General features: G+C 39.8%; 1 protein-coding gene across 7 annotated transcripts in view; it reads right to left on the bottom strand.

The window, feature by feature from the left end:
• The window catches only part of HYCC2 (hyccin PI4KA lipid kinase complex subunit 2), a 43,219-nt gene that overhangs the window by 8,828 nt on the left and 6,616 nt on the right, over nt 1-27,775 (bottom strand). For 4 of the 7 annotated variants that reach the window (XM_035137097.3, XM_035137115.3, XM_060281775.2 and 1 more), the window contains exons 2-11: nt 14,197-14,293; nt 12,144-12,222; nt 11,586-11,687; nt 11,007-11,186; nt 8,336-8,416; nt 8,008-8,123; nt 6,517-6,612; nt 4,745-4,861; nt 3,932-4,019; nt 677-836 (exon numbers count right to left, since the gene is read on the bottom strand). In XM_035137097.3, coding sequence (XP_034992988.1) covers nt 677-836; nt 3,932-4,019; nt 4,745-4,861; nt 6,517-6,612; nt 8,008-8,123; nt 8,336-8,416; nt 11,007-11,186; nt 11,586-11,687; nt 12,144-12,194 — 991 coding nt within the window. In that variant the 5' untranslated portion in view covers nt 12,195-12,222; nt 14,197-14,293. Of the gene's footprint in view, nt 1-676; nt 837-3,931; nt 4,020-4,744; nt 4,862-6,516; nt 6,613-8,007; nt 8,124-8,335; nt 8,417-11,006; nt 11,187-11,585; nt 11,688-12,143; nt 12,223-14,196; nt 14,294-20,927; nt 21,114-27,775 lie in introns of all 7 variants that reach the window. The other 3 variants (XM_088674472.1, XM_060281784.2, XM_088674388.1) reach the window with 2 other exon arrangements.

Genomic DNA, 27,775 nt, shown 5'->3' with positions numbered 1-27,775 from the left:
GCTTTATACTTCTGGCCCTTAAACCCTGGAACCAGGAGAGCAGCTCCAGTGAGTCAACCTCAGCCAGTCCCTTTGGTGAAGGGTGGTGGCTCACTGGCAGAACATTTGTCCTGCATGCAGAAGGACCCCAGCATCTTCAGGTACCAGTAGCTCTGCAAAGCTCCTGCATGAAACCCTAGCGAGCCTCCACCACCCAGTGCAGTTACCAAAAATCATTTTTCAATAAATTGTACAATAATTGTACATTTGTATATCTACTTGCCATTATTCTGGCTATGTTTCTGCTTTCAGAGCTAGTTATTACTTACATTATTACAAAAAACCAGTAATAATTGAATGCAGTGACAATAATTTATGATAATAAAGAGTGGACACATAGTCCTACAGATACAACCGGCCCTTTGAGGGTGACCAAACTGCTGATGTGGCCCCCGATGAATTTGAGTTTGACACCCCTGACTTAAACCCTTCTAGGTTCCCCAGAACATAAAGTAAGGATACTGATCTCCTTACATCATGATTACATGTTTACACATGCAGCGGACAGAAATTGATCACAATTATGTATATTGCAGAAACCAATGTTAACATTCACGCTCAGAGACCAGTTTGTAGCAATGGAGGTGAATAATGCTATGCTACATTAATAGCTTAACACCGGAAAGAATTACTGTACCTTCTCTTCTCCAGCGATGTCGGCGAATTGAAGCTGTTGTAATGGCAGTCCGAGAAATCCTCGGGACAGTTGGAGTAACCTCCACCTTCAACACCTTCTGTCCTCCTTGCGATGCATCAGGAGCATCAAAGGGCAATGAATTCTTCATAGCATTTGCAACCTATGGCAACAGTAAAATGTTGTACAAATTTGTTCTCAACAAGCGGATTAACACCCAAAAAAACCAGAACAAACTGGAAAGGAGCCAAGAGCATTATATTAATTTAACTGCAACCCCAGGACACTCAAGTCTATTTCTTAAATAAGAGAAAACCACAGAAGGAAGACAGTTCTAAAAGAAAAGAAAATTCCATAATAAAGTAGTTTAGGAGAAAACTGACAAGCGTCTGACATGAGGATGGTATTACTTCTATTATTATTATTATTATTATTAGTAGTAGTAGTAGTAGTAGTATTACATGAGACAAATCAATCAAGAACTGCACAAGTTACTTTTCTGTTGGGCTCATTGTTTAGTCAGAAACAAAAGTTGAATTCAAATATAAATCCACCTACAAGTTTTATAGCATAGCTGGTCTCAGAAACAGGCTAGCAGTAGGTTAAATTTTTAAGTTAAATTTTCAATCTAGTAGTGCATTTAGTCATCCCCTAAAAGAATTCATGGTTCCAATAATTCACCAGGTAAGAGGCATTATGGTGTTCAGAAGCATGCAATTAAATGTTCCAGTCAATAACATTTCATCAAATAAGCTATGTAATCAAATCTATTCAAAAGATGAAAATTGCATTTCTTTTCTGCCTATAAATGAACCCGCAGTACTCCGCTGTGAAATGGCTAGTACTTAAATGCTATAAAACATACACACACATTTATCTGAGTTAGTTTTTAGACTGCTGCATGAGTATCAGACTTCAATGTCATTATGTTTACCTTTTAGGAAGTACATCCTGAACTGGGTCTCTGCCTCTAGTCTTTACGGAAATCAGCAACTAACAGCCCTGGCTTAGATCTGTTGCCCCATGGCCCAATTCTCTGTGAATGTCACTTGTCTGAAGGCAGCCCTGTATAGGGGAGTTTTTAATGTTGGGTGTCTTACTGTGTTTTAATTTGTCAGAAGCCGCCCAGAGTGGCTGGGGCAACCCAGTCAGATGGGTGGCATATAAAGAAATTGTTGTTGCTGTTGTTATGTTCTTTTTCTACATTCACAGACAAAGGTGCAGATCTCTTGTTTCATTATCAGTTTTATTTTTATTTATGTCTAGTTGAGGCCAAGTACTGCAGAAGTTTTTATCGTTGAATATTCATATGTCATATGCCAATGGGTATACGCAGAGAGACCATTCCTTAGTCCAATCAATTAATATACAGAGTCACTTATGTAAAAACCAGGAGGGGGGAAATAGAACTTTATAGCATGATTGGGAACTGAAGCAGAAATTACATCAAAAGGAGAAAACAAGACAAGGTGGAATCACGAAAGATATAAACTGTTGCTTACCATTCCAATATCTAATCTTTTGGAGCTTTATTTTTTCAGCTACTGCCAACACAAGTTAATATACTGTTAACCGACTAGAACAGCCTTGTCCAGCCTTTGATGTGCTTTAGACTATAACTCCCATGATTCATAGCCTGCATGGCCAATGCTCAAGGATGTTGGGAGTTATAGTCTAACAGGACATGGCAGGGACTAGGTTTGGGAGTACAAGGAGTCATCAAATTAACTACGTATCCACAGTTGCTTTAGTCTTGTTTTCCTTAAATAGCAGCCTGTTATGCTGCATGGCAAACTCATTTTGAAAACATGAGAGCTAGGAGAAGTAGAAAGTGGAAAAAGACTATCTGTACTATGGGCAGAGAATCAGCTGTACAGGAAACTCACTGGCACAAATCTCTTGGTTTGGAATGAGCAAATTTCGGGAATGTTGAATTACAAAATGGAGGTGGTGGAAAGACACTCACAAAATGGCAACATGAAAGCATTGGGCTTTATTTCGTTTTACTAAGACACAGGCTCCAAATACAAACACGACGTGTGTGCAAGAACATTCGTTCTAGGTCTCCCTAATATGAACCACGTGATAGAGATCATGGTTCTGCCCATCACAAACATGTGTGATGTGACAGTGAGACATAATACAGCATGGTTAATCCCTGCCTGGCCAGGTGGCTTGATCTGTCACCAGAATAATTTTTTTTCTGGCCCCCGAGACTCTACCAGCAGGGAAAAAAGAAACAGAAAGGTGAAGGAAAAGAATGTTGGGGTGAACGGAGATATTTAAACATCTAGCTCAGAATCTGAGTGGAAATGGTTATCAGACTGATCACTTGATGAGCAGGGAGGGGACGCTAACCTCCATATCAGCTGAAGAGGGGAGACTATGCACCTGTGTGCATAATGCATGTACATTTGCACGTGGCAGTGGGCATGGCATGCTGCCACCAGAGGGTTGGCCACTCCTCAGGCCAAAAGAGGTTGCTAATTCCTCCCCGCTACGGGATAGCCAAAGTGCACATTTGCATGATTCACAAAGGAGTTCTTTGGTCAAGCATGCTGGGAGAGCACCAGTCACTGATCCACTGCGACTCTTCCCCCAGTCAACTGCGATTTTGCTGAATGCAGCCATACATGAAGCCGAGCAACTCTTTGGTTCTCAGCCCTGCTTGGAAAGGCTTAATACATACAGCTCCATGGCACAGTCAGAACCCCAAAGCACCACAGTGTCTCATGAGACCACTACAAGTAAGGTAAGGTTAAGGTAAAGGCAAAGGATCCCTGGATGGTTAAGTCCAGTAAAAGTTGACTATGGGGTATGGCGCTCATTTCGTTTTTCAGGCCAAGGGAGCTGGTATTTGTCCACAGACAGCTTTCCGGGTCATGTGGCCAACATGACTAAACCGCTTCTGACGCAACAGGACACCGTGACAAGTGCAAGAGCGCACAGAAACACCATTTATCTTCCTGCTGCAGTGGTACCTATTTATCTGCTTGCACTGGTATGCTTTCAAACTGCTAGGTTGGCAGAAGCTGGGACAAGGTAACGGGAGCTCACCCTGTCACACGGATTCAAACAACTGACCTTCCGATTGGCAAGCCCAAGAGGCTCAGTAGTTTAGACCACAGCGCCACCCATGTCCCTACCACACAGACCACTAGAAAAAAGATTAAGCTAAGTTTGAAAGGGTTTGAGCATGTCACACATGTGTACACACATTTTAATGATATCAATGGATTGCAGTTACTTTTTCCTTACCAACAGTGGCTGAGAAAAAAGTTCAAGCTGGGCTCTGTAAATTATGTCATCTAGTGCTTCTTGGCCAACTTCCCACTGTCCATTATAACTATATATGGATAAAAAGGAAACAAGATGATCCATTATTTTTTTGTGAATGTGAGCTTTTCCATCTATCACTTACCTTCCAAATACAGCCTTTTTGTGTTGCTGTAATTAATTTACTCCAGCAATTAGCTTATTAGAAACTATACATATTATTGACTAATTCATCCTACCTGCACTTCTCCCAATCAGGAGAGTGTCATTAGCACTTCTAACAAAGCTGAAGTTTCCTATAGTTAAAAATATCTTTAAAACAAATATGTAAAATAATCTACTAATTTATATCACATCATAAAGAGCAATGGAAACCTGTGTATTAAGTACAGTAATGGGGGGTATTTAGGCAGACACATCTCCTTTCAATAAGCAAAGTGGTTTAAAAAAAACTTTTTAAAAGGTATACTGCCACAATACATCTAAAGCAAGCCAGAACTGCTTAACCTCAGGCCCTAAAGCTGATGGCAATCCTATGCCCACTTACCTGAAAGTAATTCCCAATGAATACTATGGGTCTGTTTTCTGAGTAGACATGCATATGATTGCTCTGCTAGGCTGATAAGGTATTTACAAGATGCTAACTAACTAAAATGGCCAATCCTAGGGAAAAAATAGGTACCGTAATAAAGGAGTACTCAGTGCCTCAGAAGCTAGATGACAGGAAAAAAGTAAATATATTCGGATCCAGCTAAAAATAGGGAGCTCTTCCTTGTCCAGACTTGGAATACTTACACAGCATAATAGACACCAGTGAGCAGCTGCACCATGAAGTCAGGATCCAGTACCACTCGGCCACAATCTTCCTTCCAGCATTTCTCATGTTGCCGTGGAAACCCACTCACACAGAGTCTGGCAAAACATTAAGAGCATTTATGAAATCCTGATCTAACGAACATTTTGAGTAAACAAGTTTTCATACTGTCAATTACATATTGTGCATAATCAATTCTAGTTCTAGCTCCCCCTCCCCAAAAAAAGCTACTTGACTAAAATGGAAGGTTGATGGGTGGAATCCATAATTGCCCCCCTATCGGGAAGATTTTTTAAAAATGGGAATAAATCAAGAAAATGTAATACATAATGACACTTGGGAAGCTAAAGGTAAAGGTAAAGGGTAAAGGGACCCCTGACCATTAGGTCCAGTCGTGACCGACTCTGGGGTTGCGCACTCATCTCGCATTATTGGCCGAGGGAGCCGGCGTATAGCTTCCAGGTCATGTGGCCAGCATGACAAAGCTGCTTCTGGCAAACCAGAGCAGCACATGGAAACGCCGTTTACCTTCCCGCTGTAGCGGTACCTATTTATCTACTTGCATTTTGATGTGCTTTCGAACTGCTAGGTTGGCAGGAGCTGGGACCAAGCAACGGGAGCTCACCCCGTCACAGGGATTCGAACCGCCGACCTTCTGATCAGCAAGCCCTAGGCTCAGTGGTTTAACCACAGCGCCACCTGGGTCCCATGTAATACATAATGACACTTGGGAAGCTAGAGATCAGAAAAACCAATACCTCTCTAATCATAACACAAGGTCAACCCAATTTCTGTTCCTGGGGAACACCTGCCTGAATGAGGAACAAGGAAATTGCCAATCCCCTTCTAATAGACATTCTTACCTTATTGCTCTAAGTCAAGGGTGGGGAACCTATGACGTGCCATATGTTTTTGGACCCCTGCACCCATCAGCCCTAGCCAGCATGACCAATAAAGGGCAATGGGAACTGGAGTCCAACATCTAGAGGTACTGCTCTAACTGCAGCTAACACACATGTAACAGCTAACTATGGGTAAGCTCAGCTCTGGAAATTTGTCATCTAGTCGAATCCAAGACCTCTTATCAATCAAAATGATCGATTTTAACAGAAATGGAACCTAAAGGGATCTGCTGGGAGACCATGGAATCCAAATCCATCCTTTATGCAGCATGGGTGTCCCTTTTTCACTAAAAGGATCCTAAGAGGGATAAAGTGGGTGCCAATGACATCATTTCTCTAAGCCCATACATTTCTTAAAGTAGCAACTTGTTTCATATATGCTATGCCGTTAGGGGACAAATGCAGCCCTTTAGTCATATCTAACAGTCATGGATTGGTTGGTTGGATGCAGTATAATGATAGTGGGAGGAACCAGCTGGGGAACCCCCAAGGGAAGAAGGCTCAGAGCCTGGGAACTGCTGGAGAGAAACCGGGATGCTCCAAAATCTACTTTTGAATACCTAGTAAAAACAGGGTTCTCTAAGTATGTTTAGGAAAAAACGTGATCTCATCCCATTTCCAAGCCTCTCATAAAAAAAAAGAATACACCACATTAAGTCATCACACAAAATAGGGACACAGATTGCTAATCCTGTAAGAAACAGATCTAGGTCTTTAAATTTTAAGTCAAATGTAACGGTAATAACGTGTGAAACTTGAACCTTTTTTTTCTTTGCATAACTGTTTTTTTTTTAAAAAAAAACCCTGGGAGAAAACATTTTTCTCGACGATGTCCAGTGTATGATTCTCACCTGGAACCCATCCTGCAAAGTGACTGATAGGAAGAGGCAGGCATATAGACAATCGCAGAGTTGTAACACAGCATAAGAAAACTCAGCACCTCAAACCTAAACACAGAAAAGACAAACATGAGACTGAAATCGGCAGTCTCACCTCTTAAAAAACAGACCCATTAATAAACTCTCTATTAATTAACAGGAGAATATTAGCTAAAAGTAAACCTCTTTGACTTCATTCTTTTGGGGTTTGGCATAGAAGTGTTGCAAGGCTTAAAAAAGCTCAATAGCATAATTAGTTCTCATACAGCAAAAATGTTAAGCTAAGAGAGGCAACCGGATTCTTCAGTTCCTTTACACAGAGCACCCAAAGTAGAACTAGAAGCCCCAGATGTGCTAGAGAGTTTGCATTCAGATTATGAATTACTAAGATTTGCAAGGTCTAAAACAGAAAGAATGCTATGCAAAAATAAGGATGCATCCAAAGTGGCCACAAATCAAATACAGTGATACCTCGGGTTACAAACGCTTCAGGTTACAAATGCTTTAGGTTATAAACTCCGTTCACCCGGGTTGCAATTACTGCACGGCAGCAGCAGGAGGCCCCATTAGTGAAAGCGCGCCTGAGGTTAAGAACGGTTTCAGATTAAGAACGGACCTCTGGAACGAATTAAGTTTGTAACCCGAGGTACCACTGTATATTAAAGTTTAACAATTTAATAATTACACGAACTTCTACAAAGGCATGGGGCACAGTCTAATATCAATTAAATGAAAGCATTCAGAAGAAATTGTATATTATAAGACACCCATTAGAACAGGCAGGAAGAAATGGGAACCCACCTAATTTGGCCCACATGGATTTCCCCCCCCCAAACCAAACCCACCAGCTGCCAACACACCTATAAAGACGTCAAATGAACAACTGGGAAATTGAAGTGCACTTCTGATAGCTTCTGATTGGTGCTGACAGCAAGTCCCAATGGGACAGGCCAAACTAGGGAGTCCCTCACCACAACTGACAGCGCACTTTCAAGGGCTTGCTGCAAGCCCGCTTTGTCCATTTCAATCGATTTCAATTCAAACTGCACTGGCAAATAATAGACAAAGCAGGGCTCACAGTGAGCCCCTCTGAAGGCAATCTGTCAGTCCTAATCAGCTGATAGACGTTTAAAGCACACCTTCAAAGGGACTTGCTTTCGGTACCAATCAACGTTGGCTGCAAGCCCTTTTGAATTTGTCACCTGATGTCATGATGATTTCAGGGGATTGACAGGTGGGTGCACCACCATGTTGAAGTGGGTGGGTAACATTAGGATCCAGCCTGCCAGTCAGAAAGGGTTCCCTCGCCCCTGCAATAGAACATGCCCATTGTCCAGAGATATCGAACAGTTTCTGCTCTGCTTAACTATCTCAGACTGCAAAACCTGGAAGCAAACTTCTCTTCATATCTTACAAAGACGTTGACAGACTGGTAGTGAACTCTCTGGTGAATCAACTGCTTACCTGTTCTGCGCAGTGAATGTTTCTCTTTGAGGGTGAAGGTCGCTATAAACCACTTTGATGAGGTCGTGCTGACATAGGGCTCCCTCAGTCAAAGCCATGGATCCAATAGTAGATGGCTGCAGAGAAATAAAACATTGCTTAAACTTCAAGGAACCACAGACGTTCAGGAAGGAGAGGAAACAGGGTGGTGGCATTTAAAAGGATCATACTATTACAATATACCAAGAAGTGTAGGTGCTTTAAGATTTACTTTTTAGAGTTCTCTTAGAACGAAATGCCTAAACTTTTTTAAAATTACAACTGCCTGGCAGCACAAGCACACACTTACCTCATGGTAAATTGATGGCTTGGATAAGGAAGGGATGGTGAAAGATAAAACTTTATTGTTCCCATCTTTGTCAGCAATTTCCTGCAATGAAAAGATATCAGAAAACCAAGTTACCTTGAATCATAATGCCTTGTTAACAAATGTACATGTCATTAGCCAAGGTTGCTCTGCGGCAAGCAATGTTGCCTTTCGAATGAAAAACCAGGCCTATATGGAGGCCCTGTTTGGGCAACATATCCAGGCAAAAATTGTGGCAGCCCGTTTTCAACAATTTTACTGTTAGTCATTGTAAGCCTTTGCTCAATAGTTCTGCAAGTCCTATGTTAGTTACAGGTAGGTAGCCGTGTTGGTCTGAGTCGAAGCAAAATAAAAAAATTCCTTCAGTAGCACCTTAAAGACCAACTAAGTTTATATTTTGGTATGAGCTTTCGTGTGCAGCCCAGGACTAATTGCAGCCATCAGCAGCCATTAACAGCCATCTACAGGTTTACCACTCCCATCAGCCCATCACCCATTCCCACCCACCCACACCACCCTCTGTATATATATATATATAGGGTCTGACACTTCTGTTTCTAGTGTATCTGAAGAAGTGTGCATGCACACGAAAGCTCATACCAAAATATAAACTTAGTTGGTCTTTAAGGTGCTACTGAAGGAATTTTTTTATTTTGCTAAGTCCTATGTTATTTACTGGTTAATATTTATACCCCACCTTCCCATTTAGTCAGGTCAGCTTACAACAAATATTAAAAACAATAAAATGGGAGAACAAACAATTAAACATTTAAAAGCAGACAGGGAACAATAGATAAGAGTACTCAAGGAGCAGCCCTGCCTTCTTGGCCCAGATACTGTCACCTGCTCTGCTCCCAGATCTAATGAACAGTGCTGGGTGGGTGGGGGGAGTTTTTTCAGGGGGGAGTTGCTCCACTAGAAAGACAAACTCTATGTAAAAAAATATATATAGTGTGATTAAAAAACTAGCGCCTGAGCTTGCTTCTCCTCTCCTCCCTCCACCTCTCTTTTCCTTGTGTGTCACATCTGTTTAGATTGTAAGACTGTCCGACTACAAATTTTGTAAGCTGCTCTGACAGGGTGTAATTTTTTTAGATTTAGCGTAATTTAGTTATCTGAGCTATTTAAATATCGCTTAGTCACTGGTATACACGGAAAAATTCGAAGCATACCATGGCTAAAATCAATTAAAGTTAATCAAAAAACAGAGAACTTCCTGAAAAGGGCTGCTGGAATAGAAAATTCTTTGTCAGGTCCCTGTCTAATCTCAGCTGGGAAGGAGTTAAGGGTCTTGTAAATCTATACAAGAACACTGAACATTGTCATGTAGAACGTGGGCAGCCAGTACAAGCACTGGTACAAGCACTGGCGGTAGGTCCGTCCCCACCAAAACCTGGCGACAACATTCTGTACCAGTTGGAGCCTCCAAACCAGGCCCAAAGATAGCTCCACATCGAGCACATTGCAATAATCAAGTCTTGAAGTTACCAGTGTATGAATTACTGTGGGCATGCTATCCTTCTCTGGATATAGCTGGAAAAAGGAACTCCTAGCCACTGAAGCCCCCTGAGCCTCAAGGGTCAAAGATGGATCCAAGAGCACTTCCAAACTACAAACTTGTACCTTCAGAGAGTGCAGCCCCATCCAGAAGACAGAACTGGCCAATCTGTTAGACAAAGTCACATTAAAAACCAATCCTCTGGAAAGCCAATGAAAGCACCATCAGCTTGACAAGCTAAATACGTGCCAGAAATAAAGGTTATTCATGAGATGTTGATCAGTCAGAAAGGGGATGAGGCAGGACCCCAAAACTAGACATGAGCACCATGTTCCCATCATACACCTCTGATATTGGTGAGGTGCAAAGGAAAGCCTCTGCAACTGATCCCATTGAGAAGGCAAGCTCATATATATGAGATGAGATGATACCTTAGTACTGTACTAGGATATCTTAAGTATTTATGGCTATAAAGTTAATGACTAGCATATGAAACAGAAACAAGTGAGGCTGTTACAAAAATAATAGACAGTGGTGAAAACATTATTTGTCAGCTGAACTTTCCACCGTAGCTGTTTGGCCTGACAACTTTCAGAGAGGTTTCCACATAAAATCCCCATAGAAAGATTATAATAAAATACAATTAAAAATAAACATTTTCTGATTACAATAGAATCCTTTAAATGTCTATTATTTGTTTAAGAATTCCCTATGCTAACTGCCCTGATCCTTTGAATTTCTTTCATCTGGAGTTTTCTTGCAGCTAAAGTATACAGAGCTGCTTTAGAGGTTGTAAAAGGGTCAAAATAGTCTATTAAGAATTTCAAGGGAATGCCATCCAATCTAAGGAAATGCGAACTCCTTTTCCTTCATCAGCAGTTGTACTAACCAGAATCACCCTGTCTAGGTCTGGACTAAACTTCAAAGACAGAAGCAGGATATGCACTCCTTTAAAGCATTTCCCAAAAAGTTGGGGTAGGGGAAGTCACAGCCTAATTTTTAATAAGAATTGATCCTATAAAAATAGTCCAATGTGTTTTGGAAACTTTATAGCCTATCGTGAAAGAGTGGTGTCTTGATTTTGTTTTACTCTGTACTGTACTGATTGAAAAATTCAAAGCACTTTTCAACCATTTTCTCATCAGTCTTACTTACCAAGTTGTAAATCCCCAAAAGCAGGGCTTCAATGCAACCATTACTCTGTCTGTCTTTGCTGGCAGTAAGACGCAGATAAACCCAGATTAGTTCTGGCAAGAACTGCAGTGTAAACCGTTTGAGACGAACCTCAGAACTACGATAGAGTTCAAAGAGCTGGTGGCAGACAGGCTCCAGAAGCTAGAGAAGACAAAGAACCCCAGCACAGACACCCCAGATATTATATATATATATATATATATATATATCGTCTACCAAGGAACATTGTACAAACAATCAGTTCTAAAATGACAATTTGCCAATAATTAACATATCGGTCTATAAAAATGGTTTAAGAAGAAACAATTATTTTACAGAACTCTTTTGTGGAATGCAGCAATGTGGAACACGATAAAATACTCTGAATATGGTTGTGCTCAATTAGAGAACATTCTGTAACTGTCAAAGACCACTGAAGCAGACTAATGCAGGATAGATGGAAACAAGAGTTTTGCTCATACTAGTTAGGTAACGGAACGGCAATTAGGAAACTCTTAAAACAACATTATTTGTACGAAGGGTAATTTGGCTGTCTCATACCTCATTATTTGGATCTTGAATGACCTTATAAAGAGCTGGAACCAATGCTTTCTTCCGGTGAAGTGTTGCTGCATAACTGGATATTTGCAGTTCAGGTAATGCCTAGGAGAAGAAATATAGCAGTGTCAAAAATGGGTGGCTTATAAACACTGGCCTCTCTGACTAGAAAGAAAGAAATGCACTGGCCCCAATCCAGTTAAGGCAATCCAGGCCTAGATCCTCCATGCACTCCACAGACCACTGGTCTTCAACTGGCAGGTCAGGACCCACTCCCTAGTGGGTCATGGTCTAATCCAAGGTGGGTTGCATTACCACCATGCAAATATATGGTAAGAGATTAGGAAATGGGTCCCCAAATACGTGTTTCAGTTAAAAGTAGCCCCTGTTTGTGACAATGTTGAAGATGACTGCAACAGACTATTGAGGTGGTGGGGAGAAATGTGTTTTCTTTTTTGGAGGGGGCAATGCTACCTTACATCCAGCAGATGCACTAGGAAGTTGCAAAACATATCAACCTTTTTTTATAAAAACAAAACAAACAAAAACACATTTGATTACCTTGAATTCCGAAAGCCATTCTTCTACAACCCCACGTTCTGATCCAAGCATTTTCTTACAACTTTTACTCCTTTTTCACCTTTGAAAGGGAAAGCAGCAATGAAGCACAGTGCACAGTATACAAGGTATACTAAAAAGAAAGATTTCTAATGTCCCATAGTGCAATTGTATCTCAAGCAAACTGCATGTTATTTTAAGCTTCACCTTCTTTCTTAATGATTAATATGTGATTATGCTTTTAAGTGCCTGAAGGGTGGGGGTGGGGTGAGAAGAGAAAGGAAAATGAGATACTTCAAGACAACTTGTGCTTGTTCTCTTACCAAATAAGAGAACAAAGAAAATAGAATCAGAACAAGCTGAACTGTATCATGGAACAATAGCATCCTCTAATGATAATCCTGGCCATGGAACAAACGAAAACAGTTTTCAAAAGCCCCTTGAAGTAAAAAAAAAAAAAAAAAGTTGTAATACCTATTTCCTCTATTTGTTGCTGAGGCGTTGTGAAACTTCTGTTCAGCAAATAACAGACATGAACTAAATGTTTCAAGTCTTAAAACCAGCTATTCACATTCATAAACAGTTTATTTTTGTAATAAGCCTGACACTCAGTACTATTACTAGTAATAAAACTAAAGTTTCCCATTTGTTGCTGTGTAGTTGTGATGATCCCCTGCAAGAGGCAAGCACTGGGAGAAGCCTTTCCACAATGAGTCGAAAGCAGCAGACTACTTTGAAGAATTATGCCACTCAAGGTCTGGGATGTGAAATCCCACAACAACTCAACTATTAAGTGACTGGGAAAAGAAATAATTGAGATCCTATATTAGAGTGGTTATAATGGCAAATGCTGCTTTTACTGGAGTTTTTTTTAAACAAACAGACAAGAATTTCCTTTATAAATTAATATATATGTAGGGGGGAAGGAGGATAGTAGAAGCAGAGGTCAAGAACTGTAGAGAATGCTGGTTCATAAGAAACCTCTGTGATTTATCTTGCCAAGGTGTTAATGTTATTGCTTCCTTGGTAGTATGCCACATTCACATTTTACAGTGGAAATTCAGCAAAATATATATTTGTACCTACAGACCCTTTGGCTGAATAACGCCTGTCAAGGGGGAGGGGGAGGGGGGGAAAGAGAACTAAACTGTAAGAGATAGACAGGATATCAAAACAATGCCAGTTTTAAGACAATAGGTTGAAAATATAGCGAGTTTTGACAAGATGGAGCCAATTCCTTTCTGGGGTCTTCCTGTTACCTCACTGATTTAGAACCATATATGTGGAGCCCATGCAGCCTTTCCATTGTGTCCCTATTCTTCATGGGGTTTTGTTTCCCTGAATTTCTTCCCAAGGGTGACCTCTGTGGTCCTGTGAGCTTCCCCTTCTCCTCTTATTTTCTCTTTTTTTATGTTCTTGGCATGTACTAAGATTTCGACTAGCTGAGCTGCCCCTATTTCCTGTGCTGCAAAGTGGTTCACATATGCATGTTCATCACTCGATAACTGCAGCATCAAAAGGCAACTTGCTTCTGTGTAGATGAAATATTGTGAGCTGGATCTAGAGTTAAGTGTGCAAAATGGGTCTAGCAACTGACTTCTCTTACCTCCTTCCCAGAGCAGTCCCCACCCCCTGGGAATTATCTAAGGGTTAAGGGACTTGGCTGTACCAGTTCGGCTGTGGTGTGGTGAAAGGGGGTTCTGAATAATCACATAGAGGCAACTACCACAAACAGACCTCATACCAGTCCCATTATAAGTGCTGAACTCTGGACCCAACCCAATAGATAAAAATCACCTGCACATCAACTCAAACTCAGCGATTTCAGTGAAATCAAGCTCACACATTAAACTGTGAGACAAATAATATGAAAAGAAATCAAGCCATATGTATGAACTGGTCTTTTGTAAACACTGGCAAAGTTAAGCATAAGAAAATAAGAGAATATCTATCACATAACACCACCAGAATAAACTACGGGTTACCAAGTCATCATTGTTTAACTTGTCCTCATTTACATGAAACATTTAACAGCACATATTGTGTTCCACTTTACCTCTGTTTGGATAAGTTAGTTCTCTAACGAAGTTGGTGGAATACTGCCATTTTCCACTCCGGAATACATTTGCCAGTCCTTCAAATAATCACCAGCTCTGCCAACAACACAACACAGTATTCTTTTTAAAAAGAATGAATAAAATGCAGTGAAAACTATGTTAAAACAGAAATATATACATTACTGTATATCAAACTATATTCTCGGCTAAAAAAAGGCCTAATGATGAGCATAACAAAGAGATCTTGGACGTATGATGCAAATATTAAAGAGGAGTTACTTTAATCTTCAAATTGCCTACAGCTATGCCCAGATTCTTGGATTCCAAGCTGTTTAAGACATCATGACAAACCATAGTTTATTATAATGGAACAAGCCACAGCAAACATCACACGTGTATTCACTTCCTCCCTCAGGGTAGAATACAGTAGAGGCTTTTGCTTCTGTTTTTGATTAAACTGCAGTTTAGCTTTACATCCAAAGCCTAAACTGTAGTTAAGATTAAATATGGCTAGTTGAACAAGCCAGCTACATAATTTACGGCTTGAAGTTGGCTTGTTTCAAACAAGCCATAGCAAAAATTAAACCACAGTCCATTGCATTCAGATGAAGCAAGTGGCTGTTAATCAGAAACAGAAGTAAAATATTATTGTGGCCACAGTGCAAGAGGGGATGAGGACACAAGATTATGGCTCATTGCAGCTCATCTTCGTCAAGATAAACCATGGTTTAGTTTGACATCAAGATGAGCCTTTTATGGTGTCTGAGCGTAGAAAACATATTGCAGTATAAAAATAGAACATTTGTATCCAAGGGCAGAATACTTTTAACAGAGCTGACAAGACGGGGATTTTTTTTCCCAAAAAAAATCCTCTGTTCGTGTCAGTTCTTTGCTTAATATCTAAAAATCTGCATCTAGAAATCTGAATATATCAAATCATTTCAAGAACAAGCTTCCAATTCTTTTTTGGGGGTGGGGAGGTATCAGTACTTGGGCCAAAATGTTGAACATAAAATCATCTGTGAAATGGCAATCCCACACTCAAAAGAATTGATTGCCTCAACCATTTCATTTTATCTCATTTTGGTTTGCAGAAATATATCCATTCAGGCTTTATGCATGCAACTTAGGCTACATTGCTGTTCCCAACTGCCACACATTACACTGTATGACCAACACAGCACCATCCCATCCACTTATATTAGCAAGAATTAGATACTGAAATGCTATTTCAAACTTCAAAATTAAAAAAAAATTGGCCTGTCATCCTGCACCATAAATTCAACCTCAGCTTCTTGTTGCAAATACACACACAGAAGTAAAGACATGTGTCATGATTAACTGATTTGTAGAAAGTGAGGTATAAATAATCAAAATAAACAAATTATGCAAGAGATGTATGCAGTCTTTAACATACAACTTACATTAGGAGGTTAATATTGTGTAAAATGTTCTTCTCTCAACCAAGATTTGCAAAAAGATTTGATACTTCAGTTATCCATTTCCCATCAAACAAAGGAAAGACCAAGGAAAGACTTGGCTTCATAATGTCCTGAGCAGGTGCTTAGCCTCACTCACCTCAGAGAGTCTGAGCAAGCCGGCTGCCCGGCAACACAAGGCCAGAAGGCCTACCAAGATGAACAAGGAGGAAAAAAAGGTTGTCTGAATAAACTTGTCACCTTGCTTCTGACCATATGTGCAAATATTTTTAAATGTGATAGCACTGGGCAAATCTTTTGCAAGCTGCTTTGAGAGTCTCCTGAGGCTATGGTGCATGGTAGTAATAAAAATAAGCAGACCAACAAACTGGACTCTGGAAGGAATTAGGGTGGTTTCTGGACCCTAGTTTGCCACAGCTGTCAGATGCCGCTATTGTTACAACCAAAATGTGACCCTGCAACAAAACATTGCAGTGCAGGGCTGGGGAACCTTTTATCTCTTCCCCCTCACACAGGCCAACTTTGACAGGCACAGGTAGGTCACCCACCTGTCAATCATCTGATGTCACAATGGAACCGGGTGACTGAAAAGGCGGGCAATCATACCTACCTGGCAAGTTAACCCACAGGGGTAGGTGAAGAGTTCTGCTTTGCCAGTATGTTCTTCACATGGATTGACAGGTGGGCCCCGGCAGATCAAGACAGACATGTAGGCTACAAGTCCTTCAACCTTATTGCAGTGTATCCTGAGGTGTGTATATGTGTGTTCTGTTGTGTGTTATTTGAGCATATAGCTGAGACAATATAAATCACATATAGCAAAGAAACACAGAATTTCTATACAGCATTCTGTCCCCCTGGCTAGAAATGCAGTGGACTGCTGGAGGAGGGGCCAGAATTCCCTTTGCCAGCTCACAGCAGACTAACAAACATTTTACAGGATAGTAACTTTTGTGGGCTTATTTATAAAGTTGGCATAAAACTTGTCAGATGGTACATTTATTGCTTACTAGCTTTACAATTACAAAAATAGCAGATACTTCACATTTGAAGTAAGCTGACTGCACAAAGCATGGACACTTTGCAGCACCTCAACCATTTGAGATTATCCCATACACAACACAGTTCATACCCTCAGCATGTAATTTCTAGCTATGGAATAATTTTAGGAAATAGAATTGAGCTGCCTAACTCTTTCGCTCCTCTGTTTACCTAGTCACAGTCCAATCCTATCTAATGAACCAGCCAGTCTCGCAGAGTTATATTGGGTTTACAACCAGGAAAGTGGAATGCAGGAGAAATGTCCTAATGGCACACACCATGGATCTCCAAAAAAAATTCCGTCAGAGAAGTAGCTATGTTTGTGGCAGACATACATCATTCCTGCTTACTCAGTCAGTGAGAAAGGAAGGAAGAATAATAATGCATAGTTCTGTGAATGGGTCCAGTTAGAACAATAGTTGTTTGTCTTTCTACAAAAAACTGTCACAAAAAACTGTCACAAAACTTCTGCATGGAAAGCAAAATAACACATGCTAAAACCACTTTAGCAACTATAATAAAAACTCAGCCAAGCTGTAATATTTTACTAAAATTGAAAGAACGTGCATCATAAGAGACATCCTGTTATCTAACAACTTTTTTTATTTACTTAAGAGGCAAGAAATTCTATCAAAGCGGCTGAAATTACAACCACCTGTCAGATAGCTACCTGGACTAGAGATGAGCATGTCACAACATGACTACAACTAAAAAAAAAAAAAGATCTCATTGGTACATCTTGTCACAGCACTCGAAGAGACTTGCAGCTAAGGTTCTGAACAAAGACACTGAACACTGAACCTAAGCAAGCAAATAAACACTAACAATAAATCTAACCTTGACAAACAAAAACTGATTGGTACACCTAACCCAAGAATGGCTACAATGTTTGGTTCCTACTAAAACTCAACAATCAGAAAATTGAAAACTAATTTTATATTCCTATGCAAGTCATCTATTATTCAGAAGCTTAGGAGGACCAAGAGCCAATGATTTTTCCAGGCACATTCATTTAAATAGTTTATAATAATTACGTGTGTTGAGAGGTTCTCTGTGTTAATTGCTTATTCCTGGAACCTGGAAAGAGATGCTATGGGAGGTGAGTGGTTCAGCAACAAAAAAATGTATGCTCACCATCTGGTATAGTCCCAGAAAAGAATCCTAACATGCAATAAGTACAGGATCCTTCCCACTCTTTTCTCATAAACAAAAGCACAGAGGTGGCCATATAATCACGTCTACAGTATTTGGAAACAAATCCAGAGCATTTTACTAACCTAGTGCCTAAGCCTTTGCAGCACACTATCATACTTCAAGTTCTTCTAAGCAATTAGGAAAGTTACCAACTTGTTGCAAAAAACAAACTGAGGATCTCAGGAGCTTCAACAATGTATCACATTTCATAACTGACTACAAGGCATATACCAGGGGTCAGCAACTATTTTCAGCCGTGGGCTGGTCCCTCAGACCATGTGGTGGGCCGGACTATATTTTGGAAAAAAAAATATGAACAAATTTCTATGCCCCACAAATAACCAAGAGATGCATTTTAAATAAAAGCACACATTCTACTCATGTAAAAACACGCTGATTCCCGGACCATCCACGGGCCGCATTGAGAAGGCAATTGGGCCGCATCCGGCCCACAGGCCTTAGGTTGCCTACCCCTGGCATATACTGTACAACCAACTACTGATCTAGAAAAATCAGTTAAGTTATACTAAATAGATTCCATCTATAAAATGTGACATTTCTTGTTCTACTTGCAACATATAAGGTACCAGATCACACCAAAAAGAGAATGAGTTTCTGTAAAATATGAAATAAAGGAGTCAAATTTCACATATCCCAATTTCAGCTAAGCTAGCTAAATATTTGAAGACCTGTACTTGATTTTGTCTTTTCTAAACCTTCTAACATTCAGCTTTATTGGGTGCCCCTGAGGGTGAAAAACCTCTCCATCCACTTTCTCTATATCATGCATACGGTAATTCTATACACCTCTATCTTTCCTTTAAAATAAAAAAGTTATTTAACCCTTTTCCATCTCCAACCCCTTAATCATTTGGTTGCCCTTCCCAGCTCTACAATATCCTTTTCGAGATGAGGGGACCAGAACTGTACAGACTATTTCAAGTGTGGTTCCCCCACAGATGTGTATAACACCATTATGATACTGGCAATTTTGAATCCCTTTCCTAATGAACTCTAGCATTGGCATCTGCTTTTTTCACAGCTGCCACACACAGGGCTTGCACCTTCACTGATACTGTGTCTCCAAGGTCCCATTCCTAATCAATCACTCCATTAGCATAAATGTGAAATTAATATTTATTTATTTTTGCCCTAATGTGCATCACTTTATATCCGCTAACAATGAATTCAACTTGCCATTTCACTGTCTAGTAGTCATCCAGTTTGGAGAAATCCTATCGGGAGTTCTCTGTAACCCCTTTTTTGTTTTAAACACCCCAAACAATTTGGTATAATCAGTAAACATGGCTGCCACACAGTTCAGCCCCTAACTCTCTACCTCATAATATCTAAAGACATTCACTGAAGATACTCCAAGAATACAGTTTTATTATACAGTGTTTTAATATACAGTGTTCAGAAGAATGCAGCTCATCACCCAAAAGCTCTGGAGGCTGAAGAAATAGCTGAAAAGGCATAACAATAAACACAAAAAGCTCATAAGCCAACTCGTTTAAGCGTTTGTCCTGAGAACATATTTTCTTACCTTTTTACATGCTCCCACCACCAGTTTCCCTAGAAACAACATCATGCAGTCATCCTACACTAAACCTGAAACACTATTGTCAGCTTCTGTGTGATAACTCAACCGACGCAAAGCAAGACTGATTTCCAATCCATCTTTCGTCAGCTCCTATATAACAGGTTTGGCTTCTCTTATGCTAAATCCAACACTGAAGATTGCCTTGTTCAAATAAAAACCTGACTTTTCTCTGTTCCTAACACATGCAGTTTCCCATTCCAGGTCAGTTTTCATTTCCTGATAAAAGAATTTCTGTCCTTGTCAAGTTCATCTCTTGAGCTACATTAAATGTAAAGACAAAATGCTTTTAAAATGTGGTCAAAAATGTGGAAGACTTTCTTCCAAGTTTCTAGGTAAGAAGAAGAAGAGATGCAGAGAGCCATTCTGTTTTGAGTAGCCTACTTCTTCCCACTCCCATCAATTTTTAAGCGGTTATGCAGCAGTAACAACCACAAAAATCTCTCATTACTGAGCAAGACTCCTAAGACTGCCCTTTCATACATTGCTGTGCACTTTGTACAGTTCCCCAAAAGCCACACACACAGGCCATTAAAAAAATAACAACATAAAACACTGGCCAACAACCTTACGATAAGCGTGGGTGGGAGTGTGTTCTACACTTAAGTGGTACACATTCTACATTGCAATTTCTATTCTCTGGAGTGCTAGAACACCACTAACATGGAAAGAACTTATTCGTGTCTCAACTTGTAGAGCAGCATGGCACCGAGTTATCCCATGTGCACAGATACCTGTAAATATACAGTCCATGCCACAAGCACACAAAGACAGTAAGGTTCCTCTTCTGTGAGTAGAAATGCAGTGAAGCAGACAACTATTTTGCAAATCCCAGTTCAGAAAATAAATGCCTTTTGTTTTAACAATGCCAATCAAAATAGGCCTTGACTCAAGGAAGGGTTGAGCCAAACTAACAAGATCTATCTGAAAATTTCCTAATAGAAACATAGAAAGCGCAGAGTATATCTGCTGGATTTTCAGTCTACTGTGTTATTTTACTTGCTTTTCACCATACTGTATAAGCACTACTGTCCGGCTAAAACTATCATTGAGACCAGACTCTGAATAGGGTTAAGCTGGCAACTATAATGGCAACAACATTATGTTACCATGGAACAGCTCCGAAATGCTTCAAGGAAATACACATTTGTGTAGCTATTTTAGGAGAATCAAGATGCTCAGCTTTGGGTTCTCTTATCCAAACGTATCTCGAACAATCTAGCTCGAGTAGATCAGCGGTTCTTCACATCTCCTAAGAGAAGTCACCATATGTGCATGAGTAATGTTAACAAGCAGAACTGTGCCAAAAATGATTATTCAGTAGTTAGTCAACATTAAAATATAAACGGAACAGATAGAAGATTAAAAAGAATGTTAAAACAGAAAGTGACAGACAGGAAACTTTTTTCTTAACCACACTTATTGGCAAGTCTTTGGGTCTTTTCTCACAACTCACCTGCTCATTTCAGATTTAAGTTGTAAATTACACAGGAGTGCAGCAGTCCATTGTCCTAGACCTAGATAATGCTTAAGGATCCCAATATAAGCTAGGATCTGTTTAGGGAGAAAAGAAGCTCCCAGAACAGGCACCTCAACCAAATTTACCTTCATTTGAGGCTGGTGTCATGGGTGACTGATTCAGCTAAAAAGAAAAAGAGAACATGAAATGAGCATCCCAATACTTGCTCTTACTAGGAGTATGACCTGATCATTCTCTTAATTTCCATCCATTTTCAGGGTTTTTGAGACAGAACCTCCAGAAATCTCTAGAAGTAAGAAATATAGAGCACCTTTTATTGAGCAATATAGTTTCCAGCTGCTGCAAGCAGTATAAATAGTATGTAAACCGCTGACAGCATTGCTAACTGCTGAAGGAAATTGCTAGCTTTTTAAAATTAAAGTTCAAATGCTTTAATTGCAGTGAGAATCACACCCAATGTGTAAAAACAAGTACAGTTGTACAACCAAAAGAGAAATCATAAACAGAGTTCTATGCAGAAACAGATGCTACAAATTATAATTTCCCAATAAGCTTCATGTCCCATGTCCTAGTGCCAAACCAATTCCTCTCAAATCATGGCAACTGGAATCTCAAAACCCATTCAGAATCATTAACAAATCTATATACAATTTCAGATTCAAAACTGTATTATACAAATAACAGCAACATGAAATTTAAGTGAGATACGCAAGAATAATCAGTTCTTATTCCTAGTATATCTGTTGGCTCCTAAAAGGCAATGCTAAAAGGCAATGGAGCCAATAGTAGTTGAAACCTGGTTGTTCTAAACACAGAGATAACTTCTGGCCGTATAAGACTTGCTGTGCCAACAACAAATAAAGCTTTGGCTAGGCTGCCACAGGGCAACGTCAAGAAGCATGACATCATATTAGAGAGATGTTCACTGGACATTGATAGCAGATATGCATTGAGAGCTGAGCTTCCAAGTGTCAAATCTGCCCACCAACTGGAATAATTTCTCTCAGGATGCCCCCACAAGTCTGTAGAGTGCAGCTGGTTACAACCAAGAATACAATATTTCCTGTTATGGCTCCTGCCTTTGGAATGCGCTCCCTAGGGAGGTCACGTGGGGTCTTCATTGCCATCATTTAGGTACCACAACAAACACACAAGACGTAACCGGCTGTGCATTTACATAAATAATGTTCTTCTATATTTTCCAATAATGCTCTTCTATACTGGATTGTTATATGTAGGTCACACTCTCAGACCTAGTAAAGTAAGAATATCAGAGCATCGATCTAGGATTAGGAAAAATGTAATAGACGCTCCTTTAGTACAACATTTCATTCAAGCATCTCATTCGGATGAGGACATGACATTTTTTGTAATTTGGGTATATCTAGGTCCAGTAGAATGAGCTAAAAAAATCCTCATGCAAAAAGGAACTAGATTTATTTTTCTACTTGATTCCTTACATCCCTCAGGTCTGCATACTGAAATTGATTATAGTTGTTTTTATGAGTTATTATTAATGTTTATATGTATAACACCTGTGCATGGATAAAGTTTGTTTTACATCTGTTGTGCTAAATGGGTCACTTTAAGAAGGAAACTTTGCAGCTGTAGATTGCCGTCACCTGTAACTAAAATCAATACTGTACTGCGCCTGTCTATATAACCTTACATTGCAACAGTTGTTGTTTACTGCAGCAACCACTATGTCATAAGATCCATAATCTTGATATACTACATATGGTATGTACACCTTTAGTACAATTGTTTATATTATTTTTAGTTGTTAAAATATGTTGAAATACGACATTGTATTCATTTATATTATTTAGAACATGTACAACTGACGAAGCCCAGGAGGGTGAAACAAGGCCATTATTCCAGAAATTCTTGTCAAGATCTGTGGAACTGTAGCAAGCTCCCATTTGGATTTTATGAATATACAAAGACATACATGGAAGAGAAACTAACAAATATTTGGACTTTATGAATGAACTGATCTATTGGGACTTTTGTTTACTTTGTTGAACTTTATGTGTTGATTATGTATGAGAGAAATATTTGATATTGTGGAAAATATAGAAGAGCATTATTTATGTGAATGCACAGCCAGTTACGTCTTGTGTGTTTGTTGAATGTATTTCACATAACCCCAGGTTTGATGTTGTTTTGCAAATCGTTTAGGTACCAAGCAAAAACTTTTGTTTTCCAAGGCTTTTGAGAATTGCTAATGTTAGCATTTTAAACTTGGATAACTTTCGTTTTACTAACTATATGATGCTGTCACTGTTCTCATTTGTTTATTTAATTGTTGTAAAATTGCACTTTGTTTACTATTTTTTAGCAGACCTGGGAACATGAAAAGAAATTAAAAGAATAAGTGGTACGGTTAAATCAACCACTTCTGTGGCTTCCTATTACTATGTTTCCAGAATATACATTTTGCCCAGTTTTGCATCTACTTATCTATTCCATGAGTATATACTTAGAATATGGTATGAGACATTCAATGGAAAGATTCCGAAATACTGACAAAGCCAATTTAACAATTTTAGGCCTACAGCCACATACACAAGATGTCTCCCTTTCTTAAATGAAATGGAGAAACTGAATACACAAAGGGACTCAGTGCATCATATATATGTGTGTGCCTGACTCTGGCAACAGAAGACGTTACTATAATAAGAGGGAGCTCGTCAGAGCACAGACCAGCAAAGCGCCAGGCAGAAACACACAAAAACTGTTACCTATGCTGTACGGACAAATGAATAATCTCACTAATTAATACGATGCTTAGGTTACATATCATATGTTTATGGAGGGAGGGAAGAATTACTTATCCTAAAAAAATAGGTGTTTTTAAAGCTCGCATTAAAAAACTACCCAAAAAAGCCCTATGACATTTTATGCCCTGCTAGTGGAAAATATTGCTGCAACAGGTACACAAGAAAAATAAATAAAATGAACAAGATTCTCTGCCCTCTAATACTAGCTTAATAATTTACTATGCTACTGAATAGTTAAATACAATGCTGCCTATTGTTTACATGGCACAGTTATTCTTCAGATCTGAAGCCAACAATCCAACAATAATACAGAAACCAGCTACTCCTCAGGTATGAGAGAGATCATTCTAAAGCAGGGGTCAGCAAACTTTTTCAGCAGGGGGCCGGTCCACTGTCCCTCAGACCTTGTGGGGGGCCGGACTATATTTTGAAAAAAAATATGAACGAATTCCTATGCCCCACAAATAACCCAGAGATGCATTTTAAATAAAAGCACACATTCTACTCATGTAAAAACATCAGGCAGGCCCCACAAATAACCCAGATGCATTTTAAATAAAAGGACACGGTCTACTCATGTAAAAACATGCTGATTCCCGGACCATCCATGGGCCGGATTGAGAAGGCGATTGGGCCGCATCCAGCCCCCGGGCCTTAGCTTGGGGACCCATGTTCTAAAGTGTTACATTTGGCAAACTTTCCCAGCCCCCCATCCCTAAGCTAAAAGCTGAGGAGGTGATGGACTGACTGACTGGTGATTCCTGTCTCTCTGCAGGTCCAATCTTAGCAATAAGACTAGGGGGCTGTTTACTGCTTGACCACGGCAACAAGTTTCTCTCATAAAGGAACGAAGTAACAAGCCCCTATTTCCTGCTCCCACACAGGAAAGGGAAGCAGAAGGTTTCCTTCACTACCACTGTGGAGAGACACTATGCAACTCTGAACAGCAGCCAAATCCCATGCACTCCATAGCACCCTTTCCTGCAGGCTACCCGCAATCTTGTGGCCACAATTTTTGGCTAAGCTATCAAGGTCATCGCCTTCAGGTTAAGTATGCTTCAGGTTAAGTACAGACTTCCGGAACCAATTGTGTTTGTAAACCGAGGTACCACTGTAATCAAATATAATTAAGAACAAACTCTTTGGCAGCAGCTTTCCATGGTCAGGTAGTAGCATTTCCCAGCATCTATCAGATCCTTTTAATTGGAGATGCCAGGGATTGAACCTGGGACCTTCTGAATGTAAAGCATGTGCTTCATCACTGAGCTATGGCTCCTCCTCTATCTCAGTGGCAGCGTAATAAGTGTAGCATTATAAAGAAATACAGCAGCTAGGATTAGGACAGAGAGAGGGAAATGGGAACAAGGAATGTCAGGTGCTAGCAAGTTGGTCCGAGAAGACTGTTTGGCTTGATATGCCCTACAAAACGATCTAAACCTCCATTTAATCTCTGATATAACCTGTACATCCCCCCCCCCAACCTCACATTCAGGAAGTACCTAAAATAACTTTTCTTTTGGGAGGTACTATACAAGTTTCCCTAGAACTTAGATGAGGATAGCAAAGCAACTACAACCATCACCTGATCAAGCAGCCTTTGCAACAAAACAGAACAAAAACTTTTTGGCACCCCATGGCGTCTCCACATTGAATAACCTGCCACACAATATTAAAACGAGTCTGAGAAAAGGCAATATTTTACGGTAGTGACTCACTACAGCAATCTTAGTGGCAAATATTCAGTTTGCCATTGCTACCAACATTTACTAATACATTCATGTGAAGTTACATTTCCGACTGCATTATAATGCTTTTGGCTTGGTTCCAGATATGTCTTGTGCTAGCAAAATGACCACTTCTGTTTAGGTAAATCAGATTAACTGAATCCCTCCAATTTCCCAGTTCTTCTGCTGTGCCCATTCAACACAGATCCAGAGGGTGCATCAACCCTTTACGGGGAGCACAGTGGCCTGCAGTGGGAGAAGAGCCAGGAAAATCCTGCAGCATGAGCAGAGTTCTGCGAAATCTTCTCTGGATGCAAACCTTACCACTTAGATAAAGTGTGCATCATCTCTCAAGTTGGGTGCACATGTCACATATATGTGTTGTTACTGTTCAGCATTCATTGTCCTGTAGCACAAACAGAAGGACTAAACAGATGCTTCTCTCATAATTAAAACAACTGATTTAACATTAAACTGCCTGACATGTGAGTAGCTCATTGCTCTTTAATGCAATTCCTCACAGACGGTGACATACTTTTGCTTATTGTTTTCACAAACCAAAGCTTTCTGAATGTTACATGAAAGCTTTCCAAGGGATCTGTGTATATGTTAATTTGTTCCTTTGAAAACTGCTTTGGATTATTTTTTAAGATAAGCAACATTTTTTTAAAAAAAAAGATCACCATCATCTGAAAAGCCAGTGATCCCAGTTGATGTTAGCCCTAGTGTCTGAAGAGTACAATTTGTGAGGTTGTTCTGGGATCACATCCGACAGGAGGACAGACAGAAGAAAAGTGTTGTGTGCCTAGTAAGAACCAGGAAGAGGAGAGGGAGGGAAACCCAGGAAGGAAAAGCAGGTGCAAGGCATGTAAACATTTTAGAAATATAAATTATACTTCAATTTGGTAAAAATAGTGTCCCCATTTTACCAATTATCTATAATAAAACAGAGTATGCAAATACTATTTTACACTAAACAAAATCTATTCAACTCCAAAATGCATATATGTACAGGAATACCAGCTGCAGCCTTAGAAGATATGAAGATTTCAGGATGATATGTAAGGCAGTTTTCCAGAAGAATTCTAGTCCTATTTACTCAGCAGTTTATATCGTACTTTCCTCTCAAACAAGTGTGTACAGGAATGCAACATTAGTTTTAGAATTAGTCAAACTGTAATTATCAGTTATTCATTGCTGTTTATTTTTCTGGGAGGGCAAAATACATGCCCAATATTTCCGCAAAACATGCAATTCAAGCATTACAACTACCGGTAGAAGTGGGAGGCATGTCAGCACATGACAAAGCAGAACAGATTTAAGTGCCTGAAGTTTTCCCTTGTAAGATATACACTTTGAGATGAGGCTTGTTGTCTAGTGGGATCAATTCCAAAAACATACTAGGAAAGGGAATCCCTGGAAGCACATTACATCATTGAGTAAGAAATCCAGTTAGAGAACCTGTAGCTAACTGGAATTCTTTCACTTCTTCATTACATCATCTGAATGAAGGATCACAAAATTATTAAACCACTGTAGTCTTTGAGCTATGTAGGATGTCAAATATCAGGTGTGCAAATATAGACATTCACTTATAGAGGTAAGTGAATGCCTACACCACATGAAACAAATGTAGCATAATCCACTATAAACATCTACATAAGAAAATGGAAAATGCCTGCTCAGTGAAGTGCTTTAGGAATTTTCCTTCATACTCCATTAAAGAAAATGCTATTGATCAAGATTGGCTGATGAAGCATTGAACGAAACAGATTGGTTATCCGGAAACTTTGTTCCGGCGATATTTGGTGACAGACTATGTATATACCAAACTTTTGAATTATTCTAACGTGACTGGTGAAGATTTAGAGACTTTGGTTGCAATTTCTGATCATTTGTTTTAGTCTATAAATAGTGTTTATTGCAGGGGTAGGCAACCTAAGGACTGTGGGCCGGATGCGGCACAATCGCCTTCTCAATCCGGCCCGCGTTCAGTCCGGGAATCAGTGTGTTTTTACATGAGTAGAATGTGTCCTTTTATTTAAAATGTATCTCTGGGTTATTTGTGGGGCCTGCCTGGTGTTTTTACATGAGCAGAATGTGTGCTTTTATTTAAAATGCATCTCTTGGTTATTTGTGGGGCATAGAAATTCATTCATTTCCTACCCCCCAAATATAGTCCGGCCCACCAAATGGTCTGAGGGACGGTAGACCGGCCCACGGCTGAAAAAGGTTGCTGACCCCTGGTTTAGTGCCATTGTTATTGGCCATCGTGTTGTGTTATTTTGTTCACACTGGCTCCTAGGCAGGGCTGGGC

This window comes from Zootoca vivipara, chromosome 1 (genome assembly GCF_965207765.1).
Source record: "Zootoca vivipara chromosome 1, rZooViv2.hap1.1, whole genome shotgun sequence".
Classification (NCBI taxonomy): domain Eukaryota; kingdom Metazoa; phylum Chordata; class Lepidosauria; order Squamata; family Lacertidae; genus Zootoca; species Zootoca vivipara.
This window is presented reverse-complemented; position numbering and strand designations above follow the sequence as displayed.